The 21,141-nt window shown below is 40.1% G+C and overlaps 1 protein-coding gene across 4 annotated transcripts in view; it reads left to right on the top strand.

The window, feature by feature from the left end:
• The window catches only part of BRWD1 (bromodomain and WD repeat domain containing 1), a 46,899-nt gene extending 36,400 nt beyond the window's left edge, over positions 1-10,499 (top strand). For 3 of the 4 annotated variants that reach the window (XM_033147036.1, XM_033147035.1, XM_033147038.1), the window contains 5 exons: positions 852-1,081; positions 1,877-2,041; positions 4,825-5,724; positions 6,399-7,301; positions 8,045-10,499. In XM_033147036.1, the coding sequence (XP_033002927.1) occupies positions 852-1,081; positions 1,877-2,041; positions 4,825-5,724; positions 6,399-7,301; positions 8,045-9,066 (3,220 nt within the window). In that variant the 3' untranslated portion in view covers positions 9,067-10,499. The remainder of the gene's footprint in view (positions 1-851; positions 1,082-1,876; positions 2,042-4,824; positions 5,725-6,398; positions 7,302-8,044) is intronic. The other variant, XM_033147037.1, reaches the window with a different exon arrangement.
• Positions 10,500-21,141: the final 10,642 nt, after the last annotated feature.

Genomic DNA, 21,141 nt, shown 5'->3' with positions numbered 1-21,141 from the left:
TGCGAAGATTGCAGTCTTGTGATGCACCCTTACCTTAGAGGAGAAGTAAACAGGCATAGGTTTGTGCTGCAAGATAAACAATGTAAATCAGTTCATCTGATTAACTTAAGGTTTTTGACTGATGGAAGGAGCATAGTTTCAATGTGGTTTTGGATACTTTCAAAGGTTGTGCAATGGAAGTTGACCACCCCCCCGGAATACTTTCAAAATCTGTTCTGGATTCTGGTCATAGCTGTCAACCTTCCCCTTTTTGCGGGAAATTCCCCTATCAGTACTATACTATAGACCAGTGGTGGCGAACCTTGGCACTCCAGATGTTTTGGAACTACAACTCCCATCATCCCTAGCTAACAGGACCAGTGGTCAGAGATGATGGGAGTTGTAGTCCCAAAACATCTGGAGTGCCAAGGTTCGCCACCACTGCTATAGACCATAGTACTGATAGGGGAATTTCCCGCAAAAAAGGGAAGGTTGACAGCTATGATTCTGGTGTATAGTGCTTCTCACATGTTTGATATGTTGAGGGACTTACTGCTACTATGTTGAGGTACATTTCTACTAAAATGAGCTTTCAAGGTAATTTCATATTAAAATAATATAAAATGCCAACAGAATTTAAAGGATTTAATACTAAAAAAGACAAAAGAGCAGTGCTGCTATAGCTGGTTTAAAGGTTTAAATATGATAAAATGAACATGTACATTGCATTGATTGTGTTGCATATTAAAATTAACTTAATACAATCTTAGAAGCACCTTAACAAGTGGAAAAGTACCATTGAAATAAAAATTAATTTTATAAAATGCAACCATATTCATGGACTGCATATTGTTTTCCTCCTGTTTGTCAAGAAATGCAAAGCAGAAGCAGTGCAAATCTCAGGGTAAAATTCAGTCTGAGCCAGAAGATTCTTCTAACCAAAATACCTCAAGCAGAAAGTCCTGTGTTACAAGCCATAAAATGTATGCTGGGAACTCCAGCCGCAGTGTTGCCGGCATATCTTCTGATTCTGCCTCATCATTTGGGAAAAATGCACGAACAAGGAGCACAGCTGTAGCACACAGTTCTACATTGTCATCAGGTGAGTGATCAGTTTGTGGGGAAATGGTTAAAAGAAACTTTTCTCTCTAATTGTAAATACACCCTTTGTATTCTGTCATTTTCCAGGTACTCTTACCTTTGGTATATTGAACTTTAATTTTTTATACATCTTTTTGTGAACTGTAAAGTGGAAGTGCAGCTTCACATTTCTTAAATGTATACTTCTGCTGTTTTTCTTAATGTACTTTGTCTTTTGACACAAGCTTTTGGCCATGTTTGCTGAGCAGATGGGAGATGCTTTAGAATGTTGAGAATGGGAAAATAGAATTTGATTGACTTAAGAATACCAAGAGTAATATGGAACAGTTTGAACACATTGTTGTATCTGCAGTTCCTAGACAATAGAACTGAACCCTGTGATCATCATCTGAGGCCTTTCTTCATGTGCCCCCTCCATGAGAGGTCTGGAGGGTGGCAACGAGAACGGACCTTTTCTGTGGTGGCTCCCCATTTGTGGAATGCTCTCCCCAGCGGGGCTCGTCTACCGCCTTTATTACATATCTTTAGATGCTAGGCAAAATCTTTTCTTTATAACCAGGCACTTTGACTGATTAAACAATCTATGGCCTTTAAAATGTGTTTATAGACATGGGGTTATTGGTTTTTTATTTCTTTGTGTTCTTATTTTCTATTTTTGTGTTGTAAACTGCCCTGTGATCTTCGAATGAAGGACTGTATACAAATAATTAAGAAATAAAATAAAATAAAGTATCTTTGAAGAAAAGGGGAAATCTGTTTTGAAGTCTTACTAGCATACAATTATTTACCTTTCCAGAAAGTGAGCTGGACCACTCAACCACTGCTTCATCTTCAAGTAGTTCAGAGGAAAGCAAAGAAAGTTCTGCAGAAATCTCATCCCCTGTAGTACATAATGGAATATGCAGGAAAAGAAATGATTTCAGAGTTACTAGAAACAGAGTATATCAGCAAAAGCAAATGGGTAAGAGTAATTCAGCTAATGTTCATTGCAGAAGTTGGGTCATTGCTTCCATTATTCCCAAGTATATAGTTGTGAATTTACAGTGGAACCCCAGGTTACGCACGCAATCCATTCCGGGTCGGCAGGCGTGCGTATCCTGAACACACGAAAAACTCCTGAAAACAGCCCGATTTGAGTGCTTCTGCGCATGCGTGAAGTGCGCAGAAGCGTTCTGTGCATCCGGGGGTCGCGCACGCTCCAGAAATGCTTCCGGGTTGCGGGTGTTCTTAACCCGAACGTATGCAACCCGGAGCATGCGCAACCCGGGGTATGACTGTACTTTGAAATCTAATTTAGATTGGCCCAATTGAGATCCTCAAGGTATCTTAATGGCAACAAATATATATATATATATAAAGCCAGCACATAAACAATGTTTGTAAACTATCCAAAACAATAATATTAAAAGCAATAATCCTGGTAGATAATGCAGATGCCATAGTGCACAGTACTATACAGTTGCTAGTCAAATCCCAAAACAAATCAAAGTTTATTGCGTTAGCCAATTGGCTATAGCACATATGTGCTAGTCAAATGGTTATGCAAAATATTTAGAACTAGCTTTCTAAAAATGCAAGTAAGTCTGGCAGGTCTGCCTGGGGAAAGAGCTCCATGGTGGAAGTGCTGAGAGCCCAATCCCCATCAGATGGCTTGAAATCTTGAAGTCAAGCAGCGGGAATTCCTTGAAATAACCTTGACCCAGATCCTAACCTTCCATAGGCCACCTTGATGGGTTTGTTTTCAGGCATGGTATGGATTCAGACGGTGTTGCCAAAATACCTTTTCCTTTGCAAAGACCATCTGTGGAGGGAAAACATCCCTTTGAAAGGCATGCTGTTGGCACCAGTCAGTTGACTGGCACTGTCAACAACCCCTACTTGCCAAGGAACAATTGGGTGCACACTTTAACTTCCTGACTTAGCAGCCACACATTCACCTGCTCCATGCCTGATTGTCGGGGTTTGGGTGCTGGAGCTCCTCGTGCACAAACTTGGACTGCCCATGCACGAGGTACCAGTAGCGGGGAAAGCGGCCAGCGTTCCACGTGCTTGTGAGCACGGGCGCCGGCCAAGTCTCACAATCCGAAGGAAACTGAGTAAGCCGGGTGATGACTCCGAAGGTGCATGAGTTCTTAATTGCCTTCTAACCAAAATATTGCCTCGAGAAATAGAAGATACCCTGAATCTGAATAAGTAGATCAACTCAAGGAAATTAAAAATTTTACCTTAAACCTTTTACTCCCCCTTTTACCCCAAAGAAAGACAGACACCGGTTATATCTTTAGTGGCTTTGGCAGAACCCGCGTAGGCTCGTCCCCTAAGCTAAGTTCTCCTAAGCTCAAAGTCCCTGCGCGCCCAATCTTCCGCGAGGCTAACTAAATAATGCTAAAACCAAAATATCTTCCGCGAGCCTAGCCCTAGGCTAAACCTAAAAGAAACCTAACTAAAGCTAAACCGAATGATCTTCCGCGATCTAACTCTAACTAAAGGAAAAACCCATCCAACCCATCCAGCCCGCTCCCAATACCCTTAAACTAAACCCTGAACTTAAAGTAAGAGAACGTGCGACTAACCAAAAAGAACGTGCCTAAGCGGGGAGCCTCAGCCTTTTATTTAGGAACAAACGTGACATCATGATCAATGCCTCAACCAATAAAATCACTGTTGCTGCCCTCCAAAAAGGCGGGAAGCAAGTTTAACGCTCATTAACAACTTTGAACATGACCGGAACTACAAAATAAAGGCGGATTAATCTCATTGGTGAACCAAACTATTCATTCTTACTTTCGCTTTCGCTTTTGCGCGTAGTAATACCAAAAGTAGTTCCTGAAAACCTCATTAAACAAATAAATAAATGTGGATCCTATGGCGGATCCGTGCAACGTATCCCGACACCTGATGTCACATGTGACATATGTTTGGGCAAGTTTGTATTAATTTGAGGAAAACTGATTTCCACACCTGGCTTTAAATGACAAATTCTGTATTTTGAATTACACTTGAAAATTAAATTGAAGCCCAGAAACCAACTTGATGCTTGTGACAATGTGTGCTTTTTTTGATCTTGATTTGCATGTATTTAAATATTGAGTAGGGAAAATGCTAGACTAAAATGCAATTGTGCCATGATTTTCTCAAATGTCTCTCTTGCTATATAGTATTGTGAGTGATTGTGGAGATATTTTAAATCTATTTCAAAAGTGGATTAGATTTCCACTATATAATTTCATGAAATACATGCAGGTTCCGCTATCCCCATGCTCATATGCCCCAAACTTGTTATGTGCTCCACAGAGTCACTTATCCAAATTGCCTGCTTCCTTACTACTTGGTTTGTTTGGTTGCTTTGCTAGTCAGTGGCAGCCATTTTCAGGCAGAGATGGAGCATGGAACAAGATTGGACAAATCAGGAAGCAGGAAAGTTCAGTCAAATTAGCTTTTTACTTTGTCTTTCTTTGGATGATTGCCTGCAGCCATTTCAGGAAGAAACCATGGAGGGAGTGGGAAAAGGGCGTGGACAGATTCTGCATTAGAAATACAATTTCTACAGGAAATAATGGAAATTGTGTACTTGTTATACAAAAGCTCACCTAATGAACAGTTTCCAGGGAACACATTTCATTCAGTAAGCGGGACCTGTGTGTATTGTTCCAGAGCTTTGCATGGTTCTGAGCTTGGTGACAGGCAAATTGTGCACATTTTTAAATGTTCAACATAAGTAAACCTCCTCATTTTTGTGTCTAGCTTATCAAGAGAATGGAAATAGCCAAAGAACTACCAGAAAAAGAGTATCTGAAAGAGAAATGGATAATTCAAAAGAGCTGTATGAGACTTTGTGTAACAGATCTGGAAGGCACAGAAAAGTTCCACGTAGAAGTGCTACTGTAGCAGCTAATAAATTAAGACTGATGAGTGATGTAGAAGAGGAGCTATCCAGTTCAGAAAGTGTTGATATTGGAAGCAAAAACAGAAAACTGCCTCATCGCAATGCTTCTGCTGCAGCCAGAAAAGTATTGCTAAATCACTCTGAGGAAAGTTCCATACAGTCTGAAAGTGACAAGGAAGTAGAAGAATCTAACCGAAGGAAAACCTCCAAAGCTGGTTCAGGTGCTGTTGCTGTTCGAAAAAAGCATGCTAGTGAATCTGAAAGTGGGAGCTCAGATTCTGAAAATAGCATGCAAAAAACACTAAAGGGTTGTCACGTTAATGGCCAGAAGCAGTCACAAAGAGCTACCCACTCTGCATCTCCAAAATTAAAATCCCTTGTTGAATTTTCAGAAGATGACTCCAAAAGCCTTGTGTCAGAGGATGGGAGCATTCAAAAAGCTTCTTGCCAGTTACCTTCTGCATCCAGAAGTAATAACAGAAATATATCTGAGGCAGATTCTGAGCGAGAGAAATGCAATAGTTTAGAAAAACAAACCTGTAAAAGAGCATCAACTCATTTCAGGAAAGCTAAGGTATTAAGTGACTCGGATGAAGGACTGGAGTCAGGGAAAGAGGATGAGCGTGTCACTTTTTCAGAGAGCAGAGGGTCTTCTAAGATGTCAAGACTACCCAAAGATAGCTCCAAGTGCTCATCTGATTTAGAGTCTGGAACTGATAGCAGCAACTCAACAAAAAGAAGGAAAAAAACCAGGAAAGGTGATGTATTTTAAATGTATAAAATGTGATTTAATGCACATTTCAGATTTAAAAAGATTTTTCCTTGTAGCCACTCTTAAGTGTAACTATCCAATATTCAGCAGAGATTGAATTTTGATGAATAAAATGTATCTAGATCATAATCTGGGATTTAAGCAGTACAACAGTTCTCAAGATAGCTATCCTGGTCACTCCCAGTCACTAACTATTGCAGGCATGATTGATTTAAAAGACCTTGCTTAACTGAATTTTGTTTTGAAGAAGTACATGCTATGTAATATTAAACTTAGGATATATAAGTCAAAAAGTCAAATATCTGGGGTGCTGTCCAGTTGTGGCATCCTACTAATACAAACGGAACTTCTATTTCTCCCTGAAAACTCCTCTCCCAAATCTGTTCTTTATAAGCCTTTGAGAACACTTTGTTAGCTCAAGCACTAAAGTTTGTGGAACACTTGAGTGTAACATGGGGCTGATTTGTTTGTGTGGATGTGGATTAATGAAAGGTGGATTATATCTTACCATCAGATATATGCATGTGCTAGCTGCTTAGCTTTAATAAGTAGTCTGTAAATGTACACTTTTTTCAATGAAACTAGCTTTTGTTAATGTTTAATATTGTGCTATACATGCCAGGTCTGCTTTTATATAATCATCTTTGCTTGCCTTTATAGAATGTGTCATCCAAGAGAATGGGTGCAGACGTTCTGCCAGGAAAAGGAGGCATGAAAGTGATTCTCAAGAAGAGGGAGCTTATAAAATACAAAATGGCAACCATCAAGGTTACCGAAGATTGCCTCGTAAAAGTGCTACTGTGGCAGCTTATAAACTGAGGAACATAAATGATATGGAAAATCTCTCCAACTCAGAAACCAGAGGCTTTGAAAATGATGAAAAGCTGAACCATCACAATGCAGCTTCTACAACTAGGAAGTTAAACAGTTCAGGGGATGGAGACCAACAGTCTGAAGGAAAAAATGGGAGATATAGCAGAAGAAAGTGTCGTCAGACTGAGTCAGCTGTATCTGCTATGAGATATGATAGTGAGTCTGAAAATAGTTCAGATTCTGAAAGTGCTTTAAGAAGAAACAGGCATGTTAAAGCCCATGGGCGCAAACATAGAACTCCTTGTAATGAATCCCCTAATATAAAACCCAGGGTGGAAGTTTCAGAAAATAACCCCAAAAACCAAATGCCAAAGGGCAGAAGTCTTGATAAACCTTCTATATATTTGCATAGTACTGTAGCCAGTTATGAATCTGAACTAGATTCTGAGTTAGACCAATACAGTGAGGAAGTTAAGAAGAAGCATGACTCTCGGAAGACTGTAGATTCTTTTAGTAAATCGAAAGACAAAAATTGCAGCAAAGCCACTGCAAAATCTGATATAGAGCATAGAGAGGATGGAACAGACTCTCTGCCAGAAACCAGGGAACTTTCAAGAAAGCCCAAATATAAATCCACAGTGGACTCCAGTTGCCCTCCTGATTTGGAAATTGAATCCTGCTCCAATAGTAGTGATGCCACAACAGAGCAACACAAGAAAAAGAAACGAAAGAGAGAAGCTGTTAGAAAAGGTAATGTTTCTTGTACTAATATATTTCTAAATCAGTGCCTGAGGGAACTGGTAAGCCTAACAGATCTATCTGCTGTTGGGAGCCAATGGACCTCTTAAAGCACTAGCTGGAAATAAAGTGCAATGGCTTGTGTTTAAAATATATAAAGTCTGTTTAAAACAGTATCAGCATTACAAAAACAGTGTCTAACATAAAACTATTGGGGTATGTAGAACCCTACAGTATTGATAGAAGTGAAGGCAAAACAAACCAAGAAAATGGCTAGGTGAAATACTGGGCTTTATAGAAAATAATGGAAATGATCTGTTGTACTGAAATACATTAAGAGAGTCTCCTTATTGGTCAAAATAAGAAATAAGTGTTGCAAGTTCATCCTGAATGATCAAGAATTAGAATTAGAAAGTTAAAGAAATGCCTGCCATGCTAACAGTATAGTCTTATGCATGTCTACTCAGAAGTAAGTTCCATTGCGTTCCATGCTGCTTGCTCCTAGGGAAGTGTGTATGGGATTATTGGTGGGTACTTGCTGCCCTAGGCAGTGTGAAGTGTTTATAACATTAAAAGTCTGCTTAGAACTTTCATTATTAAAAAATATTTTAATGGTGCTTAAATTTCACAGTTGTACTGTTATCCTATATAATAGAGTTTGGTTTTGAATTATTACTTCAGTATATCATTTGTCTAAATGCACTCATCTCTGTTGGGAATAAAGTATTTTGAAATTTAAAACTTTTCTCTTGTAGAATCAACCCGAGTGATAAGGCAAAGTCCAGTAGTACTCCGGAACAGGAAGAATTGCAAAAATTCTGCAGAATTGAATAGTGAAACAAACAATAACAAAACCCCTAATGGAAAGAAAACCCCACGCCGTAGTGCTACTGTGGCTGCAAGCAAAATCAAGCTAATTAGTGATGCCAAGGAAGAGTTCTCAAGTTCAGAAGTTAGATACCCTAAAAGCAGGTACAGAAAATTGCCTCATCGCAATGCCTCTGCTGCAGCCAGAAAGATGATGATGGATGATGCACCTTCACCCTCTGAAAGTGAAGCAGAACTAAAGGAATGTGAGCTCAAGCAGAAACAGTTTCAGACCTCCTCTTACAGAGCTAAAAAATCTAGCAGAGAACCAGAACAGGAACATTTGGACTCTGAAGTAGAAAGTGTGGTGGAACGAAAGAGCAGACAGAGCAGAGCCCCAAGGAGACGATCTCTCACACCTGTGCGCAAAACAGTCCCTAAAAGGAAAAAAAATGCAGTAGAATTTTCTGAAGATGAATCCTCCAGTAGCATAGATTCAAGCCAGCCACTGCTTTCTGATAACCATAATGTTTCCGAATTGGAAAAAGAAGATAGTGATAAAAAGGTGAGGAGTACAACAGAGACTGGAAAAGGAGAGAGAAAACAAAGAAGTTCTTTGTCAAAAAACCCTGGAACTTCAAGCAGCTCAAAACCAGAACCTGATGGCAGTTCCAATTATTCTTCTGCTTCAGAATCTCAAACAGACTCAAAAAATATTGACAGGAGAACTAGAAAGACAAAAAAGAGGAAAAGGAAAGCCATTTCAATAGATGACACTTTAAATGATGGCTTTTATGAACCTTACAAAATACCACAGAGAAGGAAACGGCCAAAAGTGAATGAAGAGAATGATTCTGAGGAATTGGATTATACCAAGTATAAAAGAGGGAACCGACGTTCCAAAATTAGAACTAGAAATGGGGGCAGGAGAACTGTAAGATACGCAGATGATGATGACTGTGAAATTTAACCTTGACAGGAAAATCTAGCCCACTTTCCCTTTGCTAGTGATACTAGCAACATGTTGAATCTTCTCTTCCTCTAATTCAGGGAATATATTTATATTTTTCTATGAAAAAGTTAAATGTGGAGGCTCTCCTTTTCATAATATGACTTGCACATGCCTGCCTATGTAGCAGCATTTAGCACATATGCCAAAATGTGCCTCATTGTAAGGGGCAAACTTTTGTCTTCAATGGTATTTTGCTAAATAAAGTAAGTGGTGGGAGGGGGCTAAATAAAACATTAGGCAAAACACAGCTTAAAAGCTGTTTGTAGACAGTATTATGGTGCTGCAGAGAGACACTACCTATGTCTTACCATATTAGCGTGTTTAAAGAACAGATGAATCTGAACAACCTGGTGTTATAAGAACCCGTATATCAGTAACAGACTAGCCTCTCATACTGTATGTTGTAAACAACTTAAAAGTGGTTACTGATTTAAAAACACACACCAGATATATGATAAATAAGCACCCAAAGTAACCTGTTAAAATGAGCGGTGATATGAATTTCTGAAAAACACAGCTTGAACTAATCAGTAATTAATGGGGATAAAACACTTCCTGATTTTATAAATATGTCAATAAAAAACTTTGCTGTCAGATATGTGGCTTCCATACTGTAAATTTGAGACCATTAGAATACAGGTGACCACTTGAGCCTAAGATTTTTCTTTGTGTGAATTTTTGTTACAAAGAAACAAAAACTTAAGTAAAACCTGTGCTTTGTGCTTTTTTTATTCAAAACGGATTAAAACTTAATGCTCAGAGTGCTAGTATTTAAGGTGTTTTTGCTAAAGTTTGATGCCTAATTCCTTAAGATATAATTATTTATAACTTAGATAATTGGTGCACTTAAGCCACCCCAGCTCCTGATTATTTTTTTTCAAAGTAAAGCACCTTCATGTTGGTGGTGTTTAGGTTGGCACTGTTGGAAACAAAAGTAATTTCACTTCATTATTGTATATCAAGAATGGAAGTAAATAGTAATACCCACCCCATTTGGATTACCTTCTCTAGGATGTTATTTAAACTTCCTCCCCTTCCTGGGGAGTGACCTGTTTACTTTGTATGACCCCCATTTGTTCTAATTCTGTGAAAATTCTGTATAAGTATACCAGGTATTTAATTTATCTCTGTGGGTTTCTTGAAGTTTTATTTTGATAACTTAATTCAGGGTTGTATGCGGTTTTTTTTTTTAAATGAAACAAAACCCTGAACTACTGTCCTAGAAAGCTGGTTTTTTGTCTTCCACTTCTTGGTTTCTCAAGGTAAAACTCCGGATAACATGGTTTGTCTATTAATAAAGACTCCTAGTGATCAAAGTTCTTTATTTTTGTATGTTTAGTTAAAAACTGTACTTGATATGGATAAACTTGCACATTCTGCGTTTAAATGAAGCTTCTTTGGAGTAGATTTGTTTGTTTAGAATCCTTTCCTCCTAGCCATATAAAATCCTAGTTTCTTCATTCCAAAGTTCTGTATAATGGTACGTCTGTGACCAATCTTCCATATTAGTTGAAGTAAATGACACCTGCCAACCATCCATTGTGGCTGCCAGAGGAGCCGGATGCCCCAAGGTTTTTGATGCCACTAAAGTAAAGCATACATCAACAGTTGCAAGCTTGTGGATTATTCATAGAATCATATAATTGTAGAGTTGAAAGGGACCCTAAGGGTCATGTAGTCCAACCCCCTGCGATGCATGAATCTCAGCTAAAGCATCCATGGCAGATGGCCATCCAACCTCTGCTTAAAAACCTCAAATGAAGGAAGATATTTGTCAATGTCCTTAAATTCTGATGCCCAGAACTGGACACGCTGTTCCAGGTGTGGCCTGACCAAGGCAGCATAGCATGATACTATTGCTTCCTTTGATCAGGATACTATGCTTATGTTGGTACAGCCTAGAATAGCATTAGCTTTTTTGCTGCTACACCACAATGTTGTCTCATGTTAAACTTGTAGTTAAGACCTAGATCAGGGGTCAGCAACCTTTTTCAGCCGTGGGCCGGTCCACCATCTGTCAGACCATGTGGTGGGCTGGACTACATTTTGAAGAAAAAAATGGAACGAATTCCTATGCCCCACAAATAACCCAGAGATGCACTTTAAATAAAAGCACACATTCTACGCATGTAAAAAAAACAAAACTGATTCCCAGACTGTCTGTGATTGGGCCGCATCCGGGCCTTATGTTGCCTACCTCTGGCCTAGATTATTTTCATATGTACTACTGGCAATCCAAGTGTCCCCCATCTTACATTTGTACAGCATTTTCTTGCTGTCTTAAGTGTAGGGCTGACATTTGTCCCTATTTAATTTCATTCTGTTAGTTGGGGCCCAGTTCTCCAATCTGTTAATATCCTCTTGAATCATGAGTCTGTGTCTCATGCAGCATTAGCTACCCCTCTGTTTGGTGTCATCTGAAAATCTGATGAGCACCCCCTCAATTCCTTCATCCAAGTCATTTATAAAGATGTTGGAAGAACAACAGGCCCAGGACAGAACCCTGCAGCACCCCACTTGTCACTTTTTTCTGGGTGACAAAGAACCATGAATGAGCACTCTAGGTTTGGTCAGTCAGCCAGCTACAAATCCACCTAATAGTTCCTTATCCAGCCCATATTTTATTAGCTTCTCTGCAAGATTATCATGGGGAAATTTGTCATAGGCCTTACTGTAATCACAATACACTACATCCATAGCATTCATAAGTAGCTTGTCACTGATACACCAATCTGCCCCAGACTGTTTGGCTCAGGCTGACTCCACATATTAGTATGTGATGTAAGCAGTCCACTAGTTGTTTTTGGTAAAATGGTTTGTATAGCGTACATATTTCTCTAGTTCATCACCAGTGTTGGTTAGGCATTTAACCATTCTTTGCATAATTCATTGGTTAGTTTAAATATTGGCTGTAGCCACTGTTTAATACGTGACGGTCTTGTGCTAGGAATAGCCAAATGTCGGTCTCCTATACATACCTGAAAAAGTGCCCCATTGAGCTCAGTTGGTTTGAGTAGACATACAGTACACAGGACTGAAATGTAGGGAACTATGAATCTGATGCATAGGTTGGTTGGTATGGCTTGATTCCCACATGTGGAGTATATGATCAGCCTATTAGCAGTTAGGGCATTTTCATGTTAACATGAGACTATGAGATCATCGCTGTAATGCAGGTGAGAAGCCATCAAAATGTGGCAGAGCCAAGGCTGGATCTCTCGTAACTACCAAAGAGGTAAATTTAATAACAGCAAGGCTGGGGGGGGGGGAGGGTATTTAAATTCCCCAATACAATTTTGCTAGCCTAAATAACTCCTAATCTATTGTGTCCGTGAGGGAAAACAGTAAAAAACACATGCAACATGTTGGAAGGCTGACCCCCCTCTTCTGAATCACACTGATCAAATTTGGTTGCCCCTAAGCATGTTTAAAGCTCACTCTACAATGTCAAAAGATCTGAAAATGGATCTCCCATATCACATGTGGTTGCCAGCACTTTTTGTGAACTCAAGGGAGATAGGGTTGTTGGCAGCAGGTAGCTTGTAAATTATGGAATTCAATTCATAATTTGAACACAGTGCCTTCTAGATGTTGTTGACTCCCAGCGGTCCCAACTTCAAAATAATGGGGTAAGCTCTGTCCTGCATAATTGATCACATGATGCATGCACACCATTTGAAGGACAATGCCCATCAATAATGGGGCAGCCCCCTTTAATTTATTGGGGGGCCCAAACCCCTAGGAGTTGGCGCCTATGTTGACTCCCAAGTCCTATCAGTCTTAGCCAATATGGTCTGTTATTGGCTGTAGCCTGCAGCCTCTGCAGAGGCACTGTATGGGCTCCACTCTTCATTGATTGTTTCTGCCTCTAGGTAGAGCAGAATCTCCACTTCCATTCCCACATCTAGTAAAAGTAATGCATATCCATGGTTTATATTTGGAATGTGTTCAAAAGCTGATATTGGAAAGAAGAAAACAATTGAATGATGTGAAAATGAGAGGAAAATAAGGTGGCACTGAGAACATCATAAGAGCTTCACTGCATTGGACTAAAGGTTCTGTTGTATCTCTTGACCTTACGGAGAAGGTGAAATATAATTAATATAAATACCTGTACCATTAAACATATATGCCAGTGGCTTTCTGAAAATCACCTGCTCATAATCTGATATTGAAAGGGATGTTCTCAGCCGAACTTGAAAAGAAGTCTTTCATGTTTGAAAGTGAAGAAAGTTGACCTCATTCTTTCATCCACATGTGGCCGCCAGACTCTTGTGGCCAGCCACAATGGCTTAGCATTGAATTTGTGTTACAGAAATGTTTGCTGAGTTTGAAACATATTTTAATAATTTTGTCACCTGAATGGTATCTTGATGGTCTTAAAATAACCAACTTAAGTTCTTCTTTGTATTTATTTGGAGCAGATGTTAAAAAATCTTTAGCATGTCCGACACATTTACGTACCAGTTAACTCTTATTAAATGTGACCCTTGCCAAGTGACTTGGAGTTTATTTCAAAGGATTGCAGTTTTATGTAACTGGAAGCAGATAACTGAAGATGCATCCGTAGCCAGATTTTTAATATGTATAAAATGTACTATAATATGACTACTTTAGCATTTAATACATAGATTTTTTTTAAAAAAAAATATGGGTGGTTTGTGCTAATTTATTATTTGTTTGCTGTATATTTTTCAGAATGCCAAATAAGAGTTGATCTTGAAAGGGGTGTATACTTTATTCAAATCAAGCCGGGGCTGTACGCATGTTTGTGCCACATCTAAATTCATCCACTATGTTACTCAGCAAACTTCTTTTTTACTTTCATGACCTGTTAGCCAGCTGCAGCCCAGCTGAGATATTCAAAGATAAAAAGAAAGTTATCCTATCATGTAGGTTAGTTCCATAGTCCATTCCAAAACAAACTATTCAAAAATGTTTGTCATGGAATAATATTTTTTTGGGGTGGCAGGGAGTGGAGAAATAGGAATTGGTCCTAGACTCTGATCTTGAGAGTCTTCCTGTTTGGCCATAAGCTGCAGGAACACTATTGTACATGTGGATATCTACCAGTACTTATTGTACAATGGGGAGAAGGAATCTGCATGCCATCTCCTTAAATAAGTGCTAGCAACTTCCTAAGGAACAGGGACCACAGTGCTTTCAAATGCAGCATACATGAAAAGGATGTCCAGAAAGTTCAACCCAGTCATATTCAATTTCCAAAGAGGAAATATCTAAAAACAAATACTGTAGCTGAAAGGGAGAGCCAAGAGCATCAAATATCTTCAAGATTCTTAGCGGTTATTCAATAGCACTATAATAGAAAGCGATACAATCCCCCCCTCCCAGATTAGGAAAGGTGCAAACAAGTTGAAGAGGATGCTAGGATGGTTAGCAAGTAGAGTGAAGGAACTCGGAACTTGTAAAAGCCAAAGAGACTTTCTTGGAAAAGAGGAAGTCTTTCCCAAATGAAGAAAACAAGAAAAATGCAGCAGAACAAGCTGGTGATAAAAATAAGGTAAGGAAATAAAATAATAAAGGGTGGTCATGTTGCTTTGAAAAAAGAAAAAAGAAAAACAATGCAAGTTTATTTAAATGCATCTGAAGTAGAAACTGGACAGAGACATAGTTGGATTGGAAAGGTGTGAATGACTGAAGGAAGATAGGGAGGTTGCAAAGATGTTGCAAGAGTTCACTGTAGATGATTTTGGGCAGATAAACATCTGAGTAATTTTTTTTGGTGAGGCGATTACCTTAATAACTGAGATGATGATATAGAAGCGACAAGAGAGAATAGTTCTAAGGCTAACTGACAAAGCAGAAATAAGCAAGTTGCCAGGTCTGGTAGTGTGAACTTGGGTGATCTAACAAAAATGTGCAACTTCTCAGGTAAATTGTGGAAAGCTTTACTAAAATGAACTGATTTATTGCATGCAGAGCCAGCCTACCAAGGAGGTGGTGTGAAGCACCCACCTCTGGCAGCATAAGTGCAAGAGGGGGCACCCCACCCACTCCACCGCTTCCCCGCTTCTGCCAGAATGCCCCCCTCTCACCAGCGAGAGGGAGGCATTGCTGCTTGTCTTCCCTGTCTCTGGGAATCGGGCAGATAGTCAAGAGCCCTGAAAGCATATCAAAGCGGGTGAATGGGGAACAAAATGTCAAATAATGATTCATTATAACAAAGTACAGTATAAAGTGATGGGTATTGGTGTGGAGACCCCCCCCCCCATGCACTGGTGGAATATGAGTTAACTGCAATTACCAAGGACAAATATCATGGTGAAGAACTTAATCCTAAAAGTCAGTTTGATGTGTGGCAGCAGCAACAAAGGCCAATGCCACATTAAGGATGATTAGGATGATTAAGGATACTGAAACAAGCCCCCTGCACCAATAATAGGCAATAGAATGAAAGAACAATACCCCCATCTCTCCCCCCCACCTCTCCTCCAAATGCAAGATGTCTATGTCCATGACAAAAGTGTCTCTTGCCAAACATAAATGAACTGTGAAAAAGACTATGAACTGAAAGTGGAGACAATAGATGTGCCTTTCACTGCTTATCTGTTTGCTTTCTAACACCCACCCACCCACCCTTAATAAAAACTAATTTAAAAAAATTAAGGATTACAGTGGTACCTCAGGTTACAGACACCTCAGGTTACAGACTCCGCTAACCCAGAAATAGTACCTCGGGTTAAGAACTTTGCTTCAGGATGAGAACAGAAATCGTGTGGTGGCGGTGCGGTGGCAGTGGGAGGCCCCATTAGCTAAAGTGGTAGCCTACCTCAGGTTAAGAACAGTTTCAGGTTAAGAACGGAACTGCAGAATGAATTAAATTCTTAATCTGAGGTACCACTGTATTAGGAAGGTGATAATTGCATCCTAAATTTTGGTCCTATGGCCCCTAGAAACTAATCCTGGGCCTATATCGTTATAAGGCCAAAAGAGATCTTGGTATGCAGGGTTGTTCAGGGGAGAACTCACCCCCCCCCACAAATATAGGTGAAATTTAAACCAGCCAGGAGTTAAAAGAACAGATGTGCAAGAGCACCACTGTAACCTCACTTTTGCTCTGCTAGCAAGATCTCAGCAGGGTTTGGGACTGAGTGGGGAACTGCCTTCACACACCCTGCCCAAGTGAACAGCTTTACGATTGCAGAATTAATGAATTGATATAATCTATAGTGCACGTGCATCTGGAAGAATGTGTGCAGTTGTGGTCTCCATATCAAGAAGGATACGGTATGTAGGAGAATGAAAATGTGCAGGCAAGGGCAATCAAAATGATCAGGGGATTATAGCTAATTTCTTACACAAAAAGATAACTTGGGACAGGAGGATTGTGATAAAAACTATTAACGGTGTCAAGGAACTGAATGGCAGGAATGTTTTCTAATGAAGGCTTAGAGGGGATTGTGACAATTTTTAGTTTGTGTTTAAGCACAAGAGGGCAGTAGTGTTTAAAGTAAGCATTTTATTTTTTCACATGATGGCTACTCAGAAACACTTGTACAATGATCCGCTCTGAGAAGTACTCTTTTTTGCCTATGTCATAATTCCATAGAAGCAGTAAAGTTGTTGGTGTATTCGCAAATAATTTGTGAATTATATGACCCACAAGAACATGAATAATAATGTGAATCCTTCATTTTGTTTGGGGAAAGCACGCTTGAGGTTAATTTTATCAGAACATTCAAATATACTAACTGAATCCTCTGCTGTTTTGTTTTCATGTATGTTTTGAGGTCTTTCTGTCACCATTTAAGTATGTGAAAGCTTTTGCCAGACAGGCACATGGATTCTGAAGTTTCATATGTACTTCAACTGTAAATGTTCATTCTGAATATTGATTGCACAGATTATCCAAATTCAATATGTGGGCCCTTTTGTAATATCCTACTAATTTAAACAGCAACTCCTTTTTTCTAAAATGCTAGCATCCTGAGTAGCCCTAAATAATAGAATCATAGAATTGGAAGGGACCCCAAGGGTCATTTAGTCCAACTCCCTGCAATGTAGGAACCTCAACCAATATGAAGGCAATGGATTCAGACCCATTCTCTAACCAACTGAGCTATCTCTCTGACACAAGGCACAAGATCTGCAGACATGCCAGGGAGTAGCCGTCCCAGTCTCTGATAAGTACTTGTGTCTATAACATGCATCCTTCAAATGCCTTTTCAAACATTTGCATACTTTGTCATATTTGGATTATCTGGAACTGAACAGAGGTTCTGCTAGAACACTTTCATTTTAAGGCTCCTGTATATTTCCCCCAAGGTGCTCCAATTTACTGCCCTGTGAGCCATTCTTTAGAGTAGTGCATTTCAGTGTACGGAGCAGGACTTTCTTTGTTGTGGCATCTATTGCAAGGAATAATGTTTCTAAAGAAACTCATCATTCCCCTTGTTATTTGTTTGTTTGTTTGTGCCAGAGGGTGAGACCCCAAATCTCCCCAGTTTAGGTGTCTATTGATTTCAACACCTCCAACTTTTAATTGCCCATAATGCATTTTGCAAATTGGTTTTTTTCCAAAATGTTGATTACCACTTACTGTTTTATGTTTTCTGTGTCACCTTCAGCACTATTTTTTTATTTATAAAAAAAGATTATGCTGCAAAAGAGGGATTCCTTTCTGCTGTGATGTGTAACACTTGGCATGCCTCCCCATGACAACATTTTGTGCTGCCATTTAGTGCTTGAATAATGAAGTTCAGGAAGGTAGCCTTGCAAAAAGTATGAAATGTGAAGATTTCTTACATAACACATAGTTGCATCTTTCCTTTTCCCCATTAAATTAATCATAGTGAGCAAGAGGGATGGCTATTGGGATTGTAGCACACAGGGAGGAGAGGTTTATCCCTCCCTTCTCCAGCCATAATGCCTCCCCGTGGCTTCCAGGCTTAGGGAAAAAATCCTGTTGTCACTGGGGGGTGGGAAGGAGACTCTGGAGGAACTGCACCTCAGGAGGGAAGAGATAAATCCACCCCCCTCATGCTGGGATCCTGATTACAGCCGGGCCCCAGCAGCTCTAATTACTTTAAAAAAACCAGAGACAGAACTGCATTCTACTTATTAAACATAAAGTGCAGTTTGATTGCTACTGTTAGTTTTTACTGAGATCAAATATACACCCAATGCACCTTTGGCCCTTTTTGAATGGATAAGCTTTCAGATGTCCCAGCCCAGTAAAGGAAGTTTGCATACACAGATCTTCTTAACACATGCACAACCAGCAAATATACACCGGGGCATGTGCATGAAACTGCATTGTAATACTCATCACTGAATTTGTTGAGTGCATAATTTTGTAGTTTGGAAAAGAATGTGTCTCTCTATCCCTGGCCACTCGCTGTTCCACACAACTCCTTGCATGTGCCTAGAACTCGCTTGGGACCAATGAATGCGCCTTCAATGAATGAGCTGCTTTGAAGGGGTGTTTTGCCAGTCTTCGACACCACCTTGTTACCTATTCAATAGTTCTCTTCAGAGTACCGCTTATATCATGTTTTACTAGACACCTGTTTGTAGGTGAACTGTTTCCATTCTTCATCAGGACCGTTCATCAGGTGTGATGCTCTTGACCGACTCCAGTTTTACAAGGCTGTGATGTTCTGTTTTCATGGTACATGCATCAACTCTGCCATTTTTCAAGATACTAGCTGAGCTCCCCATATGGTTTCCAGATGGAAACATATTGCTTTTGCTAGCCACCTTCGAAGCAGTCTGTCAGCCAGGTCCCCTCTCAGAAACAAATAAATGGTCTAGTGTCTACTGTATTTCCTTTCAGGCTGCACTCTCCACTTTAAACTTGGCTCCGTTTCAGAGCAATCAAAATCCAATCAGCCGTTGTGCTAACTCCATATGTTTTATTTCTAGACGATGCTATGCAGAGGAAGCTGAAGGAATTTTCAATCTGCTGCTGCGTTCAAGGGTGACGTGCTGTGGATCCCTTTCCATGTTTTTCATTTGAATGGAAGCCATTGAGCAGATCTCGGCTTACCAAATATTGCAAATAGAGTTATTTTTTGTGAGAAATAAGGCATCTCTAATAGGAAGTGGTACAAATGCAGGCTTCAACTGTGCTGCGCCTGATAGACAGAGACAGGGTCTTGGGTGTGTGTGTGGGGGGGGGAGAGAGAGCTTTAACAGTTAAGCTAGCTTGACACACCAAAGCTTGCAAGAGTTAAAAGCTTCCACCAGCAAATGGTGACTAAGCTGACCACTCCCATAGCCCTTGCTGGGTTGTGAGGTTGAGGTGAGGCGAAAGATTTTTCTGACTCTCACAAGGACCCCACCCCCTCATTTAACTGTCCCTTGAGAAATGAAATTTGCCACAACCACTTACACTTCAACCACACTCACTCTGACATGCAGCTCCTGTAGGTGGACCATGGATCAAAGTGACCCACTGCCTGGAAATGTTTAGCATCCCCCCACCATATATGCTTATTTACTTAGATTTTCTAAATGTTGCTACATATATGGACCAGATGTATGGAGAGGCGGGGCAACTGATTTACTTCTACGAGGAACAAATAAGATCTTTACTCACTTCAGGCTTGAATCCCTTCTCCATCCAAAAATCTTTCACCTGAAACACAATGAATTTGGAAAATGGCCCTAAATAGTCTTGTTTGCCTATTTATGATTGACTAGGATCACCAATACAACAAACCCAGGAAGTGTTGCCCTCACTCTAAAGCAGTGTTTTTCAACCACTGTTCCGTGGCACACTAGTGTGCCACGAGATGTTGCCTGGTGTGCCGTGGGAAAATTACTTTATATATAGTCAATATAGGCACAGAGTTAAATTTTTTAACATTTTCTAATGGTGGTGTGCCTCGTGATTTTTTTCATGAAACAAGTGTGCCTTTGCCCAAAAAAGGTTGAAAAACACTGCTCTAAAGCAGCTTTCTTCCTCCCTAGTGGCATATCGTTGCCAAATCTGATGGGCAGATCACGACACATCATGACACAATCATCTTCACAACATGATCTCTGATAGTTTGGGATCACTCCATGAAGGAGGGGGGGGGAAAGCTGCAAACGGGGGGCAGGGGTGGATTGGTGCTGAAGCAGGTTGGGGGAACTATGGCAGCAAGTAGGCATGTTTGCTCAGTGGCAGAGGTTGCAAGGAGAATATTCCCCTCCCCCACACTAGGTTTGCTCCAAAAAGTGAAATGGGCAAGCATTCAGAGCTTTAACTACTATTGACTAGTGATTACTGCAGCCAAGATTATCAGTGTATCCTTTATTTGCCCTAGCCATAGAATGAGGAAATGGAAATTCTGTAATCGCCTGGCTTCGCTATTGCTAACGAAAACTTCTTTGATACACTCTGAAGAACTACTCACCAAGGTAGGTCCTGTTTAAAGTGCAAATTTACACCATTTAATTGCAACCCAATTAAAATATACATTTTAGCACCTAAGTTTAAATGTCGTGTGAAAGGTAGACATAGGATATAAGGAAGGATAAGATGATGTGTAGCAGTGGAACGGTGGTGTCGGCAAACTACTAGGATATCATTGGCATAGCTTTCAATGGAAAGAAACATTAAGGCTCATTGAAAGCGACTGTAGCCATTTAAGTATGATATGTGTTTAATACTATCAGCTACTGTATATCTTAGAAGTTAGAGACATTACATCATGGTACATTGGTCTGGTCTGTAGCTGTAAATCCAGCAAAGAACCCCAGAGAGATGGCATCAGGCTGACAGAAGCCTGGCAGCTTCTATATTGGTAGTAAATATACTTGGCAAAGGATGCCATGGTGCCTTTCCAATGTGTCCTGGCTACATGTTGCTTGACTAAAGCCAAATCCTTCAGTGTGGTGACCAAGGAATGGCTCGGCGGGGCTTCATTCTGCTGTGTGCCGAGGAAAATGCTGATGTGGTGTCTATAAAATACAAAGTACCAGTTTGTTCCTTAATAAAACCCCACTGTCCATTCATACACCCAAACTAATCAGCATGACATGAGACCTCTGTACTAGAACTATATTTGCAAGCCCATCCTGAGG

This window comes from Lacerta agilis, chromosome 4 (genome assembly GCF_009819535.1).
Source record: "Lacerta agilis isolate rLacAgi1 chromosome 4, rLacAgi1.pri, whole genome shotgun sequence".
In the NCBI taxonomy this organism is placed as follows: domain Eukaryota; kingdom Metazoa; phylum Chordata; class Lepidosauria; order Squamata; family Lacertidae; genus Lacerta; species Lacerta agilis.
The sequence above is the reverse complement of the archived record's forward strand: the minus strand, read 5'-3'. Positions and strand labels throughout refer to the sequence as shown.